This window comes from Mya arenaria, chromosome 12 (genome assembly GCF_026914265.1).
Source record: "Mya arenaria isolate MELC-2E11 chromosome 12, ASM2691426v1".
Taxonomy (NCBI): domain Eukaryota; kingdom Metazoa; phylum Mollusca; class Bivalvia; order Myida; family Myidae; genus Mya; species Mya arenaria.
Window position 1 is genome coordinate 48,247,463 of NC_069133.1, and position 23,242 is coordinate 48,270,704.

The window sequence follows — 23,242 nt, forward strand, 5'->3', positions numbered from 1 at the left end:
GCTTTATATGTTTGCAGAGGGCTGTGGTTTGACCAGCTGTACGGAAATCTGCTCAAGGTCGATCCATTTGGCAACATCCTGGTGTGCGTCCATGGCTTCGAGTTCCTCAAAGGGTACGTGACATTGATGTTTTATAATTACTGATTTACATAAAAGTTTGTAATAAGTTATGTCGGGTTACAGTCATAGGTATGCTGTTATTTAAGCAACATCTGTGGCTTTTGATTGTTGGCAATACAGAGTAAGACATAAAACAAAATGCACAATGTTAACTTTCAAAAGAAAACCATGCTGGCATGCTTTGATGAGGCGACTTGAATCCTGGTGGTATTGGTGAAATACAAGTTTGTCTTATCCTGTTATTGGAAAATGGAATTTGTTCTACATTTTTGTTCAAAATTCGCAAAGGTCCAAGAAAATAAAACTGATTAAAATGCTTAGTTTCTATCCAGAAACAACTGTTTTGTTCAACTTTTTCTTGAGTGAACTTAAAATTGTTCAGTGCAGGTGAAATAATATATCATGGTCTGAAAAGAAGACAAACGTGATTAATTCTCATTCAAATAATGCATTCTTTGCAGTAAATAGAAAGGGTGCGCAGCCGTTTATCATGTTTTAATATTCATGTCTATTCTGATGTTTTTTTGGCTGATTTCTATCGATGCCTTTCTGATAATGCCAGAAAGACAACAAGAATTTGGAATAATTTTCAAATTGATCTTGTGAAAATGCCAGTTTTAAAACAATGACATGGAATTTGAAATTCTTGAAATATCAAATTATCCAGATATGCAGATCATTCTAAAACCATGCCTATCATAATACGAAAATGTATTACCGTATGCGCCTGATGCGAAATGAAACTTTTTACCTACATACCTTGAGGAAAGATCATTCAGTTAAGCGCTAAGTCTATCATTAATCATCAAAGAATATATTAAGCCAAGTGCTTGCAGTGCATAAGAAAACAGGAATACAATTAAGATGCCAGGCAGTTAGGACCTGCAGCTATTGTTAAAGAGACAGAGACATTTGTCAGATGTTGCCTTAGATTTTCATCCAGACTTTTAACCAGGTTTTCAACGAAAATCAGGTTATTAGAATGGGGATGTTGTTGGGCGGACGGGCGTCAAACATTGGTTTCCACCCAATATCTTAGGCAAGCGTTCATGGATAGTAATGACATTTGGTGTGTAGGTAGGTTATGTGAAGAGCTAGCTTTGGATTGGTTTTGAGGGATTTTGAGGTCAAGGTCAAAGTCACTGTTACTTAAAATTGAAAAATGGTTTCTGCCCAACAATTTTAGTTATAATGGATGGATAGTGATGAAAGTTGGTGTGTACTTTGCTTATATAAAGAGCTACCTTGGGATTGCTATTGACAGGGGGGGGGTCAAGGTCAAGGTCACTGTAACCAAAAATAGAAAAAAAATTTTACCCAATTACTTTAGGCTGCTGCTTTTTCTTATACTAGAAATCAATTGGCTATATTTTCTGATTGCCCATATTAAAAACCTGGTTTCTTCGTCGCAGTTCGGCGTTTCTAGTTTATATGTTGTGATGTTGGTGAAATTCACTTTTTGTTGTATTGATCTAAAACCTTATGGTGGTGGTGGAGGGGAGGTAAATGGTGCCTTTTCCCCAATTATAATCCATGTTTTTGCTAAAGCCAAACTTTTATCAAAATGAAACCATTTGGCAAGGGTTATAAGGCACTGGGACAGGGGATGAGAATCAGAAGTGCTATATTTCCATGGGCTGAGGTCTGCATATCATCTCTGCCAGAAGTTGGCACAATGTCTAAAGAGCAGAGATTTATTGTTGGAGGATACTTCCAAGTCCGCCCTGACATCTGGCAGAGAGGGTAGTGTGGTTTCCTTATAATGTTTTGATATTAATTAGTATCATAAAGGATTGATATGCATATAAGTTTTTATGTGTATGTCTGTTTTTCAAAGAAAAAGTGCTGATATTAACTCTTGTCGTGTCAGTGTCATTTTTGTCTGTGTTGCATGTTGTCTGTGCAGCAGCGTTAAAAATCTGTAACATCTTGCAATAAATAAAACTATGTTCAATAGCTGAATGAAAGCAAATGTTAACATTTTTTTATTATGGCAATGTGTATATTGTATATTGTATAGTAAGGCCATAGCTCTTGCTTAAAGAATTGTTAGTAAGCTTTGCACCTTGACCGTATGATAAAGATGGGCAAACATTGGAATCTTCTTTCTGTTCATGGTTGCATGGTCAGAAATGCTCTGGTCAAGGTTGTATGGTCAGAACTAATTTCTATCAACACAAAGATGCATGATCTCATTTTAAACATAAAATTAAACTTATGTGTTTAACATCAAAGGCTTTATTCCATTCTAGGAAAACACCAGATGTTCTGAGTATGGTAACCAGATGATAATGGGATTTTTATAATAGAACACTTTATAATAATTGATGTGGATTTAATAATAATTGGGTGGGATTGCTTCAAATTATATTCGATATTTTTATATTTTTTTGTTGAATTTTTTTTTATGGTTTGAATGGAAGTGTTAATTAGAAATTTTTATACGTTATATGTTCATTTTGGAATGAAATGTAAAAAAATTACAATTTATGTGTGTTTTTTTTATATGAGATTAATTTCTTTTTGCCAGAAATAAATGCAATACGTTTTGTTCCAATATTTTTTTTTCAATTTTAACATTTTGACATATTGATCATAATTTTACCATACCCTTGAACCTGAAAAAAAAGAAAAAAAAAGAATTTAAGTTTATATCATATGGAACTTCTTTAAATACTCATCAGTCAGTCATAAAACCCCCATATTTTTTTACATTTTTCTTGAGTTCCACACCTAACAAAAATTCATAAACAATTGCTCACAAATATCTCAACTTCCTGGATAGGCAAAAAATGAGTCAAACAAATCTTCAACATTGCAAAAACTAGAACAAGTTTGTGCTTTTTCCCATCAATCTGTCAAGTTGGGTAGCAGGGAAACACTTATTCCATGCAATAACCATAATGACGACTGTATTAATAATGATGGTGGGTAGTGATACAGTGTTTGTTTCTGCTGGGTTTAGCAATTACCTTGTGCAACCACTTGAGAACTGGTACTACCACTTTTGTCACATGCCTCTTTAGATTATACCTATTTATTTAAGCTTTATTGGAAAGACAGAAACAGTAGCAGTAGGGCTGTAGATCTGGATTAAAATAATATTACTCAGCACAACATTTGGCTTCTTCACAACCATGTCCTAAGGCCAAAATAAATTAATTGCTAAATTTTCATCCAATTTTCTTTTAAATTGGGGTGAGGGGTAATATTTTTTTTTTTTTCTCATCACGACCGTTGCCCTGTTGAATCCTTACATTTCTCTTTTATACATGTAAATATAACCGTTGGTATGAAAACTTCTTTCCCAGACAGTACCAGACCATAATGCAAATACAGATACTAGTTAAACATTTTTATTGGAGTGAATTAAATTTAAGGGGCTGCAGAAAAAAGAGAGAGGCAGGCAGGGATGAAAATCTAGCGAATAATCTATACAGTATTATATCATGTATAGGATGCTAGCATAGATAGGACGCAGGCAAAAAAATAGTTGAAAAAAACGGGTAAAAATATAAGGTAGGACGCAGCGGAAAAATGTCAAAATCGGAGCCGAAAAATCGAGGTTGGTAAAGTATTTATAACATATATTGAAGTAAAAAAACAACAACAACATGTATATGAGGCATATTTTGATAACTGTCGTGTGTATTTTGATAATTATCGTCGTATTTCGGTAATTTAGTGTACACAACAATGATATAAGTCTTGACATTTTGAGAACATTCACGCATATTATAAGACTTATACAAATGCTGTAATAGTCCCGACATGCCTTCTGACTGACAGTCAACCGTTGCAATAGTTCTGACATGCCTTCTGGATGATAGTCAACCGTTGCAATAGTTCTGACATGCCTTCTGAATGATAATCAACCGTTGCAATAGTTCTGACATGCCTTCTGACTGACAGTCAACCGTTGCAATAGTTCTGACATGCCTTCTGGATGATAGTCAACCATTGCAATAGTCCCGACATGCCTTCTGACTGACAGTCAACCGTTGCAATAGTTCTGACATGCCTTCTGGATGATAGTCAACCGTTGCAATAGTCCCGACATGCCTTCTGACTGACAGTCAACCGTTGCAATAGTTCTGACATGCCTTCTGGATGATAGTCAACCGTTGCAACCGTTGCAAAACTGTGTATTGTCAAAACTGATGATTGTTTTGATAAGGCTTGTCGCTGCGCGGAATAAAGCATGGCAGGCATAATTAATGCGTGTCGGTAATTAGCCTTGCCAGCGGAAGGCACGACGGGTAAAGTGCGAACAAACAACCATACGGTATTACCATCGCAATAGTTTGTTCTATTGATGTTTTTCTAATGACAGACAGTGGGTGTTTTTCACACCTTCACACATTTGAAAAGATTTGATGGTGACAATAATGCATTATGCACATTCCTTTATTATGTTTTTAAAACAGTAACATACAACAAAATGTTTTGTAAAATATCGAAACATTAAAATCATGAACAACGATTAATTGATACCTCCTTTCCCGCTTTTCCGTTGCCGTTATAACTCAATCCAGTTAAATGCTGACTCACATTGAGTTTTTGTGAGTAGCGTCCCTTTTGTAAAAAAAGTAAACACTCATGTATGTTTTCAATTTATTTCTCAATAAATCATTTTAAAGTAAACATTCAATATATTTCTGCGTGTGTTAACTTGCGTGATTTTACCTATGTCAGTTGTTCTCTTCGGTGACGCAGTACAGATACTTACTATTACTGCGTTCTTCCCCGGTCCGATATTTTCGACCTGAAATGGACTTGGAAAAAAACAGATGAAATTCTAATAGCATAGAAAGGACGCAGGCAATTTTTAAGACGAGAATTTGGGGTAAAAAAGTGCGTCCTATGCATGATATAATACGGTAGTCGCCTAAGATGTCTTTTGCAGTATCACATATCTTGTTTTTTGCATGTAGTCAGCAATCATAGAAAATTAGATGAAATTGTTACTGAACAAAATAATGATACATCAAAAATACTTCATTGATTTCGTATGGGCATTTGATATTTTTCTTTCAACACAAAAGAAACACATCGTGACTGTATGAGGAATACTTAAACTATTCGAGAACTACTTAACTATCTGAGAACTACTCGTCTACGGGTATATGTTCATATGAGTCATGCTTGAATTTGTTTTCTTGGTAAAAGGACAAGGAGAATAAATATGTGATCCTAATGTTGGGGCTTGAACCCATGACCTCTTGGGTGAGAGGTGGACACATTTCAGTACACCGTAACATGAATGCCTCTTTGAATTCTGCGTCTGGTATTGCTGGTGTCTTTAAAAATTGATGCTTTTGAATATCTTGTACCTGTTGCGATGATAAAAGCTTGTTTTTTTCTGCAATTTGGTCATTTGGAGTATGAAAATAATAAAACATTTCACAAATTACTTGGATTGATTAAATGAACCAGGTCATAATGCCACATACATATTCAAGATAAAAAATACTCTTAGAGTCTAGAAGAAGCATCTAAATGCCATAGCCGGGCTTATCAGTAAAAAATCATGAATGTCATTATTATTTAATGATATTTGCTTATCATTATGTGGTAGTAAAGTATGGAGAAAAAGTGGCATACTGCGTGTGTCACTGCCTGTTTCAAGTGTTGCTCAAAATTGAAAGTTTGACCTAAATAAAATAATGTATGTTGATGTAAAATTATATTAATAAAAAATATTTTTTGCATTCATATAATTGTAGCATGTTTTCATTTACTGTTTGTTATTTCTTTCTAAGATTTTGATGTGTTCATTCAAAACTTTGTAGATTGTTAATTATAGCTTTATGTGTACAAAAGTATTTGTTTATCTTGGGGTTAGGCCGTTCACCCTTAAGTTGGAATATATCTGTAAAAATGGTCAAACTACATTCCTGATCTATTTTATTATTTAATTATTGTAAAGGAATGAAACAGCACTGTTCAAAGTATTGGTCCAATTTTTCAGAACATTGTTAACAACGTTCATAACTGGATTGTTAACTTTCAAATCTTTTATATCAAAGTTTTATAGACACATAAATTTATGTGATCTGTGATACTTTTCACCAGTATAACAAGTGATTCAGCCATGCTTGTTTATACTGAAATATATCAGCACATCTCAAAATATATTCACCTTTGAAAGTGAACAACGATTCCATTAACAACATGTTAACTTTAACAAATTTCTGAAAATTGGCCCATTGTATATTGGTAACTGATTTTTACCAGGTTTTGATTAACGAATGAAAGTTGGTGTGTAGGTAGCTTATGTGAAAAACTAGCATGGGATTGCTTTTGGTGGGGGAGGGGGTAAAGTCAAGGTCACTGACACTAAAGATGGTTTCTGCCCAACAACTTTAATTAGAATTGATGGAAACTAAACACTTAAGATTCTTAACTAGAGTAATTTTCCGTTACGTCTCTTTTTGATATAAGTAAAGTTAAAGGTTGCTACTTTTACCTAACTCATACAAGATATTCATTGGCTATAATTTCTGATTACCCATATTAAAAATCTGGTTTTGTCGCATTGCAGTTGACTCCCAGTTCTCAGTTATTTTCTATATACTTGAAATTATCTATATACTTGTAATTCTGTCCTCATCATACAGCCTCCAGGAAGCCTAGGATCATTAGGTGATATTTTCCCATGAGCTTGTGAAAAATATTCTTTTCTCATCAAGAATGCTGGTGAAACTAATTTTAATAATACTGTGTGACATGAAAAATAGGAAATTGAAAGTTGGACCATGTTAATCCAGGATGAAGTGACCGTGTAATGTTGACTCCTGTCTAAAATGATCTGACCAGTCCATGATTGAAACTGACCACAACAGCATGTGAGAAAACATCTAGCTGACCAGTCTCAAAACTGACCGGCCATTAAATACAGGATACAGACTTAATTTTGTCACACTAAATACCATGTCTAGAAATAAGAAAATAATCAATTTAGACATTTTCTCATGATTTGATTTCCTGTTTGATATTTCTGATGAGATTTTGACATTTTTCATTGAAAACATCATAGGTTGTTAGTTATCTCTTTGTTAGAATATTCATGGTACATTTAATAACTTTCTGGCTAAAATTAAGGAAGTAGTAATTTTAGAAAAGAGGAAATACTTATTTCGCTTGAACACTTTAAATACAAACATCAAAACTGATTTGTAAGTTTCTTTGATTCTATTTAAAATAATATGGGGAATTTTGTATAGTATGGGGTACAGTTTGAATGGGCCCAAGACAGACGCAAGTCTACGAAGTTTCGATGTTCCTGTCACCTCTGATTTCTTTCGAGAATAAAACTGAAGATTTTGCACTCATAAACATATATTTCATACCATTATTGTTTCAAGATGTTCATGTAACGGCTTAGCCAGAATATGAAGTTATGTTTGAGAAAATGCACCTGCTGGAAAACGAAAAAAAAAAAAGAATTCTTAGAAAATTCAAGAAGCTAATGCATTATGCCGTGTGTTCGAGAGAGAAACTTTTAAAATTTGTTTTATAAAGATAATTATTGCTTCTACATCAAATTGTATTCTGCAGATCTAAATTGCATGATGTTGAAAATAGTTCCACAGTTAATTGCAATTTTGTGTTGTTATTGAAATAAAGTTGAGTCTTATTTAAGCGAGTTATAACACAATAAATAATTTATTCAAGCTGATTATGCAGATACATGCCCACATTTTTGCAGGAATGTTATGTGTTTATTTAGCTTTTAAATGATATTAAATGAAAATTGATAATGTCTCTTGTTTTATTTCTGGGATAAATGTTGATATTTAAATAATGCCTTGATTTATTGTGGTAGGACTTCTGTTAAATATCATATAAATCACCTGTTGAACATGACTTAAATGTTATTTTAATTCCTAAGGCACCAATAAGTCCAACCACATGAACATTTTATAATTCCGCATCAAAAGCACTAATATTTGTTAAAAGTTCACGGTGTTTTAAGGGTCAGAAGATGTGGGTGGGGCAATTCATACATCGCCTCCCAAGTGACTTTTTGATTGCAATGCTTTAAAGAGATAATGACCATTATCGGTTATTTAGGGCTGTGAAGCATTTTAAATTAAAACAAATAAAATGTTGAGAAGGTCTTTGATGCATCTGATTAAATACATGCTGGCTTCAATTTTGTAGATTGTTGGGTTAAAATGATCCAGTAATTGGACTATTTTGATAACATTATTTTTTTGTCCATAATTTTATTACATCCATGCAAGATTAATTGAAAGAAAGATTTTCAGTGAATTCATTTGTTTCTTTGATGCTTGCTGATAGAGCCAATTAAAATGTTTATGTAATGATTGAAAAGTTTATAGTATTTTTATGAAAGTTAATAGCTTATAGAACCCTGGGGACTGGGGCGGTATTCATGAAATTTATTCAGTCCATTTCCAAGAATTTTCTTTGTCAAATTGAAAGAAAAGAATTTAAGTGTTTTTGAAATCAAAGTATGCATTTATGATAAAATCATTGAAAATGAAGTATTTAAGATATTATAAAGTTATTATATCATAATATTGCTAAGTGAGATACTTAAGTTAAAAAAATGACTTATATTAGGAAACGACTTAAGATGTTTTATTAAAAATACTGCCCCTAGGCTGGTATTCAATATGAGTCTTAAATGGATCTATTAACGGTGTAGCTAATTGGATTACTTGTTATATCTAATAACTGACCAATAGAGAATGAAGTTAATGATATATATGATGATAAGATTTACTTAAGTTGAATATTGAATACCACCTGGTGTCCTGTGGCGGATCTGTGGTCTAGTGGCAATACACTTGACTATCAATCCAGGTTCGATTCCCCGTCGCATCACTAAAAATAATAATCGTCTTCCGGGAGGGATGTTAAATGGGGGTCCCGTGTGATATACACTGGTGCATGTTAAAGAACCAGGGAAGCTCTAACCAGGGTTACATTCTTCCTGCGCACTATGCTCCAAAAACCTAAAATGACAAACAATCTAAACGGAGCACTCCAGCCCAAGTGCGAGTATAAATAAGCTTACACACCACCACCACCTGGACTGTCCATTAGAAGAGACCATGAGAAAGTTCCCCATGTGGTGTAAAAATCAACAACCGCTTGGGTGGAAGGGGGACACCTATACCATTAGACCACTCTTATCCTCAAACTGTAAATTTTATTGACTGGTTTAATGAACTGACTGTTATTACAATAAATATATACTGCCTTAGAATTTCATAAAATCATTTTTGTTGTAACACTTTCATCAGGTATTTGAACCACATGCTGGTCATTAAAATTGAGATATTCAAATCTTCCATAGGTTTAAGGCATTTTAAGTTTATTCTCAAGTATTTCCATATGCCTTTGTGTGGTTGTTGGGGTCAAAAAACATTTGATATGCTGTGTGCTTTTATATTCCATGGAAGAAAAAATTATTGTGGAAGCTTGGAAGGTTGGAACCACTTAATGTCAATATTTGAAACATATGCCATCCCTTGGTGTAAATTGTTATTTTTGTTTTTACTTAATTTACTATCATGGCACACTTTAATTGAAAGTTTTATGTCCTGGATTAAAAATATTTACAGATATATGGGGTAGAGTTTTGAAAAGTTTCAGAGCACTTTGGTGAACATTTGGTTTCAAAACACTTAAAAAATCAGGAAGAATCTGTCAAAAAAAGAGTTTAGCTCAAGTTTAATGGGACATTTTGTGACATTAAATAGTATTTTGTTAGCATTTTCACATATCAAAAAGCAACAATTTTTGCCCAAGTTCCTAAGCAGCTCAGAGGCATATGGTGAATCTGTGTAATAAAACTTATATTTCCTAGGCCAACCCATTTGCCATTAAATAAATCTAGGTAATGGTGTTTTGATTCGCTTATGAACAGGCAGATTAATACTGGCATTAAATTATGGGGAGATAATCAGCTAAAATTAATATGATGTGTCTGTCATATTATGGTTCATTAGTGCAAGAGCTTTGTGTAAAGACAATGTCTTTTGAGTGATATTAACAAGAACAGAAAGGCAATGCTTATAAATGGCTTCTTTTGAGTGTACAGTCTGCCATTGAGTGTACAGTCTTCCATTTAGTGTACAGTCTTCCATTGAGTGTAGTCTTCCATTGAGTGTAGTCTTCCATTGAGTGTACAGTCTTCCATTGAGTGTAGTCTTCCATTGAGTGTACAGTCTTCCATTGAGTATACAGTCTTCTATTGAGTGTAGTCTTCTATTGGGTGTACAGTCTTCCAATGAGTGTACAGTCTTTCCATTGAGTGTACAGTCTTCAACTGAGTGTAGTCTTCCATTGAGTGTACAGTCAACCATTGAGTGTACAGTCTTCCAATGAGTTTACAGTCTTCCATTGAGTGTACAGTCTTCAACTGAGTGTAGTCTTCCATTGAGTGTACAGTCTTCCATTGAGTTTACAGTCTTCCATTGAGTGTAGTCTTCCATTGAGTGTACAGTCTTCCATTGAGTGTACAGTCTTCCATTGAGTGTAGTCTTCCATTGAGTGTACAGTCTTCCATTTAGTGTACAGTCTTCCATTGAGTGTACAGTCCTCCATTGAGTGTACAGTCTTCCATTGAGTGTACAGTCATCCATTGAGTGTACAGTCTTCCATTGAGTGTACAGTCTTCCATTGAGTGTACAGTCTTCCATTGAGTTTACAGTCTTCCATTGAGTGTAGTCTTCCATTGAGTGTACAGTCTTCCATTGAGTGTACAGTCTTCCATTGAGTGTACAGTCTTCCATTGAGTGTACAGTCATCCATTGAGTGTACAGTCTTCCATTGAGTGTACAGTCTTCCATTGAGTTTACAGTCTTCCATTGAGTGTACAGTCTTCCATTGAGTGTACAGTCTTCCATTGAGTGTACAGTCTTCCATTGAGTGTACAGTCATCCATTGAGTGTACAGTCATCCATTGAGTGTAAAGTCTTCCATTGAGTGTACAGTCTTCCATTGAGTTTACAGTCTTCCATTGAGTGTACAGTCTTCCATTGAGTTTACAGTCTTCCATTGAGTGTAGTCTTCCATTGAGTTTACAGTCTTCCATTGAGTGTACAGTCTTCCATTGAGTGTACAGTCTTCCATTGAGTATACAGTCTTCTATTGAGTGTAGTCTTCTATTGGGTGTACAGTCTTTCCATTGAGTGTACAGTCTTCAACTGAGTGTAGTCTTCCATTGAGTGTACAGTCATCCATTGAGTGTACAGTCTTTCCATTGAGTGTACAGTCTTCAACTGAGTGTAGTCTTCCATTGAGTGTACAGTCATCCATTGAGTGTACAGTCTTTCATTGAGTGTACAGTCTTCCATTGAGTGTATAGTCTTCTATTGAGTGTAGTCTTCCATTGGGTGTACAGTCTTCCAATAAGTGTAGTCTTCCATTGAGTGTACAGTCTTCCATTGAGTGTACAGTCTTCCATTGAGTTACAGTCTTCCATTGAGTGTACAGTCTTCCATTGAGTGTACAGTCTTCCATTGAGTGTACAGTCTTCCATTGAGTGTACAGTCTTCCATTGAGTGTACAGTCTTCCATTGAGTGTACAGTCTTCCATTGAGTGTACAGTCTTCCATTGAGTGTAGTCTTCCATTGAGTGTACAGTCTTCCATTGAGTGTACAGTCTTCCATTGAGTGTACAGTCCTCCATTGAGTGTACAGTCTTCCATTGAGTGTACAGTCTTCCATTGAGTGTACAGTCTTCCATTGAGTGTACAGTCTTCCATTGAGTGTACAGTCTTCCATTGAGTGTACAGTCTTCGATTGGGTGTTCCCTCTTTGATTGAGTTACAGTCTTTTGAGTGTTTATTTTTCCACAGTCTTCTTGTAAGCTTGTCTGTTTTTTTGGAACAAAATTGTCCATGTATAAGCATATCATTAATGTCATTGTCTGCATCAAAGGTATCCATAATCTTAATCAACCAATCAGGATACCATGTTAAAACATTGGTGTCGTTGTTGGCAGCAAAGGTATCCATAATCTTAATCAACCATTCAGGATACCATGTTAAAACATTGGTGTCGTTGTTGGCAGCAAAGTCATTCAAAATCTTAAACTTTGGGTAAAATCAAAAAGCCAATCAAGCTTCCCACATATAAGTTAGTTCATAATTACGTTTCCAATGTCACAACTTGCTTGTGTGTAGATTTATACCCTTTTTACTCTGTTTTTTTATGCCCTTTGGCAAACTCACAATGCAATCCACAGCCTTCAACTTTTTTATTTGAATAAAATTCAAAGGGGTAAATGTGAATTATATTTCTTTAGCTTGTCTACTAGAATTTAAGTTTGTGTAAAGTTTTAGTCCAATAATTGAAACCAAATGCTATTTTGTCCTACTTTCTGCTTGGACAGAAATCGTTAGCAATTATTTCACTTCTGGAAAGACCACCCTCATAATTCATACTTTATCGTTTACATTATATATGGCTGACAGACGAACTATACATTTATATAATTGGCAGAAGATTCCCAGACTTGTTTAATTGATTAATTAATTCTGTCTATTTAATCAGGTGAAAAAAGTTTATTTCTTTAACCTGGGGTCTGATTGCAAAAAGGTTGGAAGGTTGATCGGACAAAAACAAACTCCATAAAACCAGATGCTAGTCTGGGACGAATTATTGGAATGATGGTTACCATATTTTGGGATGTGTTTTTTGATTGCAGTCAACAGTTGTCAAACAGTGTACATATTTCAAACGTCTTTCCACCGCCAATTAGCGCAGAAAAAAATATAAATGGGGGTAAGTTACGATCCGGATAACATTGCATTTTTTTCAACGGGGTATCTATGATAAGCAGGGATTTTCATGTTGTTCAGTTTTTTCGGAGATATTTTCTTGTTCATTATGTGTATTTTGTGGTTAAGATCGTTGTTATGAGCTAACAAATATGATGGTTTTGCTGATAAAAGCAACAGTTATGCTTTATCATAGATTTTAACGGCTCCCGTAATGGCAAATGCCAAAAATATTTAAAAAAAAAATTAATAAAACCAAAAGAATATTGGATCATTAAACCATTTTTCATCGGTTTAGTTATTTTATCTTAATGGCTGTTAAAATTATGAAATAGAGTGCATTTACTTAATTTTATTTAAAAAATAGTAAGGGAAATAACTCTGATTAACATTTTTCTGCCACCCAAGACATTCAAGTTTTGTGTCCAAATCTTTTTTTTCTCTGCTGTGGAATAAAATGTTTTAAAGAAGAGTTGTCAAATATTTTGCTAAACTTTGGTAAGCCTGAAGTTTAGTTTGTGGAACGTTACTGAAAAAAAAAGTAATGATTCTGGAATAATTGTGAAATTGTAGTACTACCGTTCTGGAGTGCCAATAACATTAACACTTCCCTTGTCACTTTAATTTCTAATTATTCTTGAAATGATAGCTTTCAGAGCTCTCAGATTCCTGGGTAATGCCCTTAAACCCTGGAGGCTTTCCAAGCCATTAATGTTTCCGATTTTTTCCCTGAGACTTGCCAAATCGGATGTTGGCAGTTTATAAACAAATGTGTGAAATAGTTATAGAGTGCATATGTATTTTACAATGGTCCATCCTGCTTCAGGAGGTCAGAAGAGATTGATTGTTGCTGTTTTTATTGGGAAAAAGATTTCATGAGTTCTTTTAATCTCAAAGAATCACAAAAATTGCCAGAAGGGAAATCAATAAACCTTTTGTAAGCTTTTTGTAAGTTCTTAAAAAGGGAATGCTCTTTTTTTACTGTTTTCTTAAGTTGCTTCATGTCAAAAGTATTGTGTTTCTATCAATCTTTAAAACTCTTTAGAATGTGATTTTTGGTCAAAATGAATGTTTCCCAACTGATAAGAGATATCAACCTTTTTACCAGTTTTCTGAAATGGGCAATGGTTATAAGCCATTTTTAACACCAAATTGTGTTGAAATTTGCATAAGCTTTTGGCTGGTCTTTTGACACCTCTTAGCTGTGCTCTCTTTGTTCTCATCATAATTTGCAGTGCTCTATGTTGATATCTCACTGCAGTTCTCTCAATGTAAAAATCCCCTAGCTGTGTTCTGGCTTTGTTGGTACCCAATTGCATTGCTCACCATATTTGTAAACCATTGCAGTGGTCACTTTGTTGGCATCCCATTGCAGCAGTCTCATTGTTGGCATCCCATTGCAGTGGTCACTTTGTTGGCATCCCATTGCAGTGGCCACTTTGTTAGCATCCCATTGCAGTGGCCACTTTGTTGGCATCCCATTGAAGTGGTCACTTTGTTGCCATCCCATTGCAGTGGCCACTTTGTTGGCATCCCATTGAAGTGGTCTCTATATTGGCATCCCATTGGAGTGGTCAATTTGTTGGCATCCCATTGCAGTGGCCACTTTGTTGGCATCCCATTGCAGTGGTCACTTTGTTGGCATCCCATTGCAGTGGCCACTTGGTTGGCATCCCATTGCAGTTCTCTCTACGTTGGCATTCCATTGCAGTGCTCTCTACATTGGCATCCCATTGCAGTGCTCTTTATGTTGGCATTCCATGGCAGTGCTCTCTATGTTGGCATTCCACTACAGTGCTCTCTATATTGGCATTTCATGGCAGTGCTCTCTATGTTGGCATTCCATTGCAGTGCTCTCTATATTGGCATTCCATTGCAGTGCTCACTATATTGGCACTCCATGGCAGTGTTCTCTAGGTTGACATTCCATTGCAGTACTCTCTACATTTGCATTCCATTGTAGTGCTCTCTATATTGGCATTCCATTGCAGTGCCCTCTACGTTGGCATTACACTGCAGTGCTCTCTATATTGGCATTTCATGGCAGTGCTCTCTATGTTGGCATTCTATTGCAGTGCTCTCTATATTGGCATTCCATTGCAGCGCCCTCTACGTTGGCATTACACTGCAGTGCTCTCTATATTGGCATTCCATTGCAGCACCCTCTACGTTGGAATTCCACTGCAGTGCTCTCTATATTGGCATTCCATTGCATTGCTCTCTATGTTGGCATTCCATTGCAGTACTCTCTATATTGGCATTCCATTGGTGCACCCTCTACGTTGGAATTCCACTGCAGTGCTCTCTATATTGGCATTCCATTGCATTGCTCTCTATGTTGGCATTCCATTGCAGTACTCTCTATATTGGCATTCCATTGCAGCGCCCTCTACGTTGGCATTACACTGCAGTGCTCTCTATATTGGCATTCCATTGCAGCGCCCTCTACGTTGGCATTACACTGCAGTGCTCTCTATATTGGCATTCCATTGCAGCGCCCTCTACGTTGGCATTACACTGCAGTGCTCTCTATATTGGCATTCCATTGCAGCGCCCTCTACGTTGGCATTACATTGCAGTGCTCTCTATATTGGCATTCCATTGCAGCGCCCTCTACGTTGGCATTACACTGCAGTGCTCTCTATATTGGCATTCCATTGCAGCGCCCTCTACGTTGGCATTACACTGCAGTGCTCTCTATATTGGCATTCCATTGCAGCGCCCTCTACGTTGGCATTACACTGCAGTGCTCTCTATATTGGCATTCCATTGCAGCGCCCTCTACTTTGGCATTACACTGCAGTGCTCTCTATATTGGCATTCCATTGCAGCGCCCTCTACGTTGGCATTACACTGCAGTGCTCTCTATATTGGCATTCCATTGCAGCGCCCTCTACGTTGGCATTACACTGCAGTGCTCTCTATATTGGCATTCCATTGCAGTGCTCTCTATATTGGCATTCCACTGCAGTGCTCTCTATATTGGCATTCCATTGGAGTGCTCTCTACATTGGCATTCCATGGCAGTGCTCTCTACATTGGCATTCCATTGCAGTGCTCTCTATATTGGCATTCCATTGCAGTGCTCTCTATGTTGGCATTACACTGCTGTGCTCTCTATATTGGCAGTCCATGGCAGTGCTCTCTATGTTGGCATTCCATTGCAGTGCTCTCTACATTGGCATTCCATGGCAGTGCTCTCTACATTGGCATTCCATGGCAGTGCTCTCTACATTGGCATTCCATGGCAGTGCTATCTATATTGGCATTCCATTGCATTGCTCTCTACATTGGCATTCCATTGCAGTGCTCTCTACATTGGCATTACACTACAGGGCTCTCTATATTGGCATTCAATTGCAGAGCTCTCTATATTGGCATTCCATTGTAGTGCTCTCTGTATTGGCATTCCATTGCAGTGCTCTCTATGTTGGCATTACACTGCTGTGCTCTCTATATTGGCAGTCCATTGCATTGCTCTCTATGTTGGCATTCCATTGCAGTGCTCTCTACATTGGCATTCCATGGCAGTGCTCTCTACATTGGCATTCCATGGCAGTGCTATCTATATTGGCATTCCATTGCAGTGCTCTCTACATTGGCATTACACTGCAGGGCTCTCTATATTGGCATTCAATTGCAGAGCTCTCTATATTGGCATTCCATTGCAGTGCTCACTATATTGGCATTCCATTGCAGTGCTCTCTATGTTGGCATTCCATTGCAGTGCTCTCTACGTTGGCATTCCATTGCAGTGCTCTCTATATTGGCATTTCATGGCAGTGCTCTCTATGTTGGCATCTCCTTGTAGTTCTCTGTATGTTGGCACCTCCTGTATTAACCAATGTTTGGGCCCCCTTGTAGTACTCTGTATGTTGGTACCTCCTGTATTAACCAATATGTTTGGGCCCCCTTGCAGTGCTCTATATATTGGCACCTCCTGTATTAACCAATATGTTTTGCCCCCCTTGCAGTGCTCTCTATGTTGGCACCTCCTGTATTAACCAATATGTTTGGGCCCCCTTGTAGTACTCTGTATGTTGGCACCTCCTGTATTAACCAATGTTTGGGCCCCCTTGTAGTACTCTGTATGTTGGTACCTCCTGCATTAACCAATATGTTTGGGCCCCCTTGCAGTGCTCTCTTTGTTGGCACCTCCTGTATTAACCAATATGTTTTGCCCCCCTTGCAGTGCTCTCTATGTTGGCACCTCCTGTATTAACCAATGTTTGGGCCCCCTTGTAGTACTCTGTATGTTGGCACCTCCTGTATTAACCAATATGTTTGGGCCCCCTTGCAGTGCTCTATATATTGGCACCTCCTGTATTAACCAATATGTTTTGCCCCCCTTGCAGTGCTCTCTATGTTGGCACCTCCTGTATTAACCAATATGCTTTGCCCCCCTTGCAGTGCTCTCTATGTTGGCACCTCCTGTATTAGCCAATATGTTTGGGCCCCCTTACAGTGCTCTCTTTGTTGGTACCTCCTGCATTAACCAATATGTTTGGGCCCCCTTGCAGTGCTCTCTTTGTTGGCACCTCCTGTATTAACCAATATGTTTTGCCCCCCTTGCAGTGCTCTCTATGTTGGCACCTCCTGTATTAACCAATGTTTGGGCCCCCTTGTAGTACTCTGTATGTTGGCACCTCCTGTATTAACCAATATGTTTGGGCCCCCTTGCAGTGCTCTATATATTGGCACCTCCTGTATTAACCAATATGTTTTGCCCCCCTTGCAGTGCTCTCTATGTTGGCACCTCCTGCATTAACCAATATGTTTTGCCCCCCTTGCAGTGCTCTATGTTGGCACCTCCTGTATTAACCAATATGTTTTGCCCCCCTTGCAGTGCTCTCTATGTTGGCACCTCCTGTATTAACCAATATGTTTGGGCCCCCTTACAGTGCTCTCTATGATGGCATTCCATTGCAGTGCTCTCCAAGTTTTGTATATTTTATAAACAAAGAGAATCACCTGCTCAAAATAAAAACGGCTGAAATTGGTAATAGAGACAACATTGTAGCATTTAAGAGAAACTGAGCTGTATTTTTTATATCTGATAAGAAGAGATTTATCTGACAAGAAATCAGGATAATGATCAGGGTAATTACTGCATTTTTTTCAGATCAGAGGCACAGCAGTCTCAAGAAAGTGTTGTACAGTCAGGTATTCATTCAATAAAACTACCATGAAATACTGCTTGTATGATAGTGTTTAATGGCAAGTTTTTTGGTTGCATTTTTTTGCTTGACAAAAAGGCAAATCTTGATCTTTGATGAGTTGATAGTTTTATTGAAGGGGTAAAGAAAGTTAGCAAAGATACAGGAAAGCTAAAAAAACAGCGAAAATAAGCTGCAGTTTAGGGAGGTTGGTTCCAAGTTCAGTCCTGATGTTTGAGTCCTTGCTTATCAGAACCTTGCCAAAACTTGACTGTCAATCAATGTTTTATAAAAGTGACTGACAATGAGTGTTTTATGGAAAATGACTATACAATCAATCAATGTTTTATTGAAAATGACTGCCAATGAGTGTTATATTGAAAGTGACTGTCAATCAATGTTTTATAGAAAGTGACTGTCAATCAATGTTTTAGAGAAAAAGACTGTCAATCAATGTTTTAATGAAAGTGACTGTCAATCAATGTTTTATAGAAAGTGACTGTCAATCAATGTTTTAGAGAAAAAGACTGTCAATCAATGTTTTAATGAAAGTGACTGTCAATCAATGTTTTATAGAAAGTGACTGTCAATCAATGTTTTATTGAATGTGACTGTCAATCAATGTTTTATTGAATGTGACTGTCAATCAATGTTTTAATATAAGTGCTTGACAATCAATGTTTTATGGAAAATGACTATCAATCAATGTTTTATAGAAAGTGCTTGACAATCAATGTTTTATGGAAAGTGACTATCAATCAATGTTTTATAGAAAGTGACTGTCAATCAATGTTTAATGGAAAGTGACTGTCAATCAATGTTTTATAGAAAGTGACTGTCAATCAATGTTTTATAGAAAGTGACTGTCAATCAATGTTTTATGGAAAATGACTATCAATCAATGTTTTATAGAAAGTGACTGACAATCAATGTTTTATAGAAAGTGACTGTCAATCAATGTTTAATGGAAAGTGACTGTCAATCAATGTTTTATAGAAAGTGACTGTCAATCAATGTTTTATAGAAAGTGACTGTCAATCAATGTTTTAAAGAAAGTGAATGTCAATCAATGTTTTATTGAAAGTGACTGTCAATTAATGTTTTATATAAAGTGACTGACAATCAATGTGTTGTAGAAAGTTACTGTCAATCAATGTTTTATGGAAAATGACTGTCAATCAATGTTTTATAGAAAGTGACTGTCAATCAATGTTTAATTGAAAGTGACTGTCAATCAATGTTTTATAGAAAATGACTGTCAATTAATGTTTTATAGAAAGTGACTGTCAATCAATGTTTTAATTAAAGTGCTTGACAATCAATGTTTTATGGAAAATGACTATCAATCAATGTTTTATAGAAAGTGCTTGACAATCAATGTTTTATGGAAAGTGACTATCAATCAATGTTTATAGAAAGTGACTATCAATCAATGTTTTATAGAAAGTGACTATCAATCAATGTTTTATAGAAAGTGACTGTCAATCAATGTTTAATGGAAAGTGACTGTCAATCAATGTTTTATAGAAAGTGACTGTCAATCAATGTTTTATAGAAAGTGACTGTCAATCAATGTTTTATTGAAAGTGACTGTCAATCAATGTTTTATAGAAAGTGACTGACAATCAATGTGTTGTAGAAAGTTACTGTCAATCAATGTTTTATGGAAAATGACTGTCAATCAATGTTTTATAGAAAGTGACTGTCAATCAATGTTTAATTGAAAGTGACTGTCAATCAATGTTTTATAGAAAATGACTGTCAATCAATGTTTTATAGAAAATGACTGTCAATTAATATTTTATAGAAAGTGACTGTCAGTCAATGTTTTATAGAAAGTGACTGACAATCAATGTTTATTTGAAAGTGACTGTCAATCAATGTTTTATAGAAAGTGACTGTCAGTCAATGTTTTATAGAAAGTAACTGTCGGTCAATGTTTTGATATGTTAGACCTTAACAGTATAATGACAGTTTCATAGCTTCGAAGCATGAATCATTTTATTTCTGTTGAATGTGCAACAGTTTTTGTAAAATCTTTAATGAATTGGATTAGGTTTTCTGGTTAGAGCATTAGTTAGCACCCTCGCTTCTGGACTCCTGGCGTGTTTGTATATGAGTCTGGCAGATCTGTGAATATCTTGCATGTTCATCTTGACAATATGATTGCATGCAAAGAATTGAATAACCCTTGTCTAAGCATATATGATGATATTGCTGTAGAAGCATGCACAGGGTACAAGTTGGTTTTATCCGGGCATTCCCAGGATTCCATGGCAATGCAAGACCACACAACAAAAGGCAAAACAAGTGAACAAACTGACCATGCAGAACTCCAAAGATAGTTTCAACAAAACCTTTATTTGTTTATGAGTGAAACAGTTCCAACAAAAAAATGCATTTGTAGGCTACATGATTTTAGGATTACAATGAGATCATTCATTAAGAAAAAAAGTAAAAGTCTTCAGCTCTTAGAATTGGCATAATCACAAGGCAATGTTTGTTTGAAGAATGACATCAAAGTGGTTTGTTTTTACTGGATGTGTGGGCAATATATCTGAAGGATTTCTGTTTCCTGCATGTTGGAAGGCAGTGTTCAGAGCCTTGCTTCTATGCTGGAGGAAAGTGCAGTGGTATTGCTGTCCGCATTATAAATGATACCATGTAACAAATGTACTACTTTGCTTGAGAGGTTCTGACTTTAATACCTTGCAGGGACACTGTCACAATTAAGACAAAACAACTTGCCACAAATGTTCCAGTTTTGCAACCCTGGAGAGGGGAGAGTTTCATTCCATACCTGAATAGACACAGATTGGCAGTGGCGTAGCTACATATAGGCCTTGTAGGCATGGGCCTATAACATTTTTGAAAATTAAAATAACCTAAAAATGCAATAAAAACTTATAGCTACTCAAACACTTTGAACAACTCAAAAGTTTGTTTTATTTTAACCAAAGTTTGGTGTATATTTAAATTACATGCAGGATAATATTGCTTGATTTTATTGTAATCATTGCAAATATAATTAGGTGCATGTAATATGCATATAAAAGTTCCCAATCTCACAGAGAACCATCAGGCCTACAAGCCTAGCTACGCCCCTGATTGGTGCAAGACAAGTCAGTAGGAACATCACAGAATTTAATTATTTTCTTTTCATTAGCTCTTCGACTTTTATGCTGGCAAAATATTCAGTTTATTTTATTTTTTTAATCAAAATAATAAAAATTTGACATCAGGATGATTTCATTTTGCAACAATTAAATCTTTCATAATTGACACAGACCCTAGACTTGATGTTTGGTCTAGAGATGTTTTTGGATGCCTTATTTAACACGGTTTTCCCTTGGAAATTTCCAGTGTCACGAATGGTTGATAAATTTTAGGGTCTGTGGTAACTTAGGGTATATGGTTTACAATAAACACTTTATCTTTGGGGTCTCAGTGATATATAAATTAAGTTATTAAGAGGGGTCTTAGTCAAGCAAGGGTACGTGTTTTCTGCATCAGGAATAACCCTGTCACAAACAGAACTAGTAAACTGGCGCTCATAAATCTCTTCGGCATGGGAGTAATTAAAAAATGTTTACCAGAGCTCAATTTTTTTTTTTTATTTAATTTAAGTTTTAGAAGAACAGTACCAATTAGAAGCCCCTCAATTTACTGTATAAAATGGAGGAGAGCAAACAATATTTAAGACTGTAGATATTTAGCCAGGCTAGAGGGCGACTTCTGCCTGATGGAACTTCAACCTAAACTTCATTTCCTGTCTTTCAAAGAAAACAGTAAAATTTAAGTGGTTTGTAGAGAGGTTTGGAAGATTTTGAGAGCAGTGAGTCTGTTTTGAAGTAAATCACAGACTTTGGCATTATCTCAGAAAATCATGACTTTTCAAGACTTTGAATAAATCTTACGAACAACTGGTTTTAATAGTATTTATGAGATTTCATTGGTATGGATGTAGAGTATTTTGATTGATCAAAACTGTTCTAGTCCTTGATGGTGCCAACTATCTAACAGTAGTATTCAATAGTTGTAAAAGTTTGAGATTATTCAGAAATAATTATTTCCAGGCATTCAGAGGACTGAATGATTCTTACATGCAGTCTTAGGTTAAAAGCAAAATTACCGTCTCTGCAGATATATTAACCATGCGCAACCATTAAAGCTGCATTCTCAAAGATTGACTGTTTTGACATTTTTATAGTTTTTGTTTCAGAATCAGCTATTATTGGTATCAATGCCTTCATTTTAGTCATATGAGATCAAACTCACAATAGAACTCATAAACACAATTGTTGAATAAACTGCCAAAGTTTATTAAATTGTTAATTAGTAAGGCTTTTAGCTATAAAACATCAATTTTCGAAAGTAAATATGCGATCCCATCTTTTGTCAGCAGTCTTATATCACTGATTTCCAGATATTTATGAAATATTGGCTCATTTATCATTCCAAGACAAAACATAAAAAAGTTGTCAAAATGGTCAATCTGTGAGAGCTAGTGCAGCTGTCAGATATATTGAATTATAATTAACCTTAAACTGGTGTCATTCTACATTTGTGTCTGATTTTCCCTCAAAGAAAACTTTCCAGAATGACCCAACTTTGAGTTATTGGCTGACAGCAAGGTTATCCCATTTATGGGTTTAAGATGAACATTTGAGATGAATTATGTGAACTTCAAAATTGACAACTGGCTGATATTCAATGGTACCATGTTTCATATGATAGTAGTTTAACCCATGATGATAATAAGACAGATCTTGTGACAAGTCATAACCAGCTGTCCATGGACACTCCAACAAAAGGGCACATTTGGACCCTTGGCCCCTAAACAAGCACCCGGTGATTAAATCTACCTGTTTTCGTACATCCCCTTGTATTGGCCCTTTCATGGAGTCACGATTGGTCAACATGGCAGACCCCTTAACGTGTAAGGAGGACAAGGGGCTAGTTGACTGTTGAATGGAGCCAATTAGAATGAAAAGATAATACGGCTTTTATTGCCTTGTTAATCTTGTATTCAGTGAATACTGGTGTAAAATTATCATTTTAGATCCGATAAATTATGACTTTTGTGTGTTTTTGGCAGTTTGTTCTGCAAATATTCCTTTATTTAGCAGTGAATACTAATTACCTGTTGAATATGTTAAAGAACACGCTCGTGGTCGTTGACCATATTGGAAAGATCTTATC

At 35.9% G+C, this 23,242-nt stretch overlaps 1 protein-coding gene across 6 annotated transcripts in view; it reads left to right on the plus strand.

The window, feature by feature from the left end:
• The window catches only part of LOC128210379 (cytosolic purine 5'-nucleotidase-like), an 83,906-nt gene that overhangs the window by 30,212 nt on the left and 30,452 nt on the right, over positions 1-23,242 (plus strand). For all 6 annotated transcript variants that reach the window (XM_052914701.1, XM_052914702.1, XM_052914703.1 and 3 more), the window contains exon 5: positions 18-113. In XM_052914701.1, the coding sequence (XP_052770661.1) occupies positions 18-113 (96 nt within the window). The remainder of the gene's footprint in view (positions 1-17; positions 114-23,242) is intronic.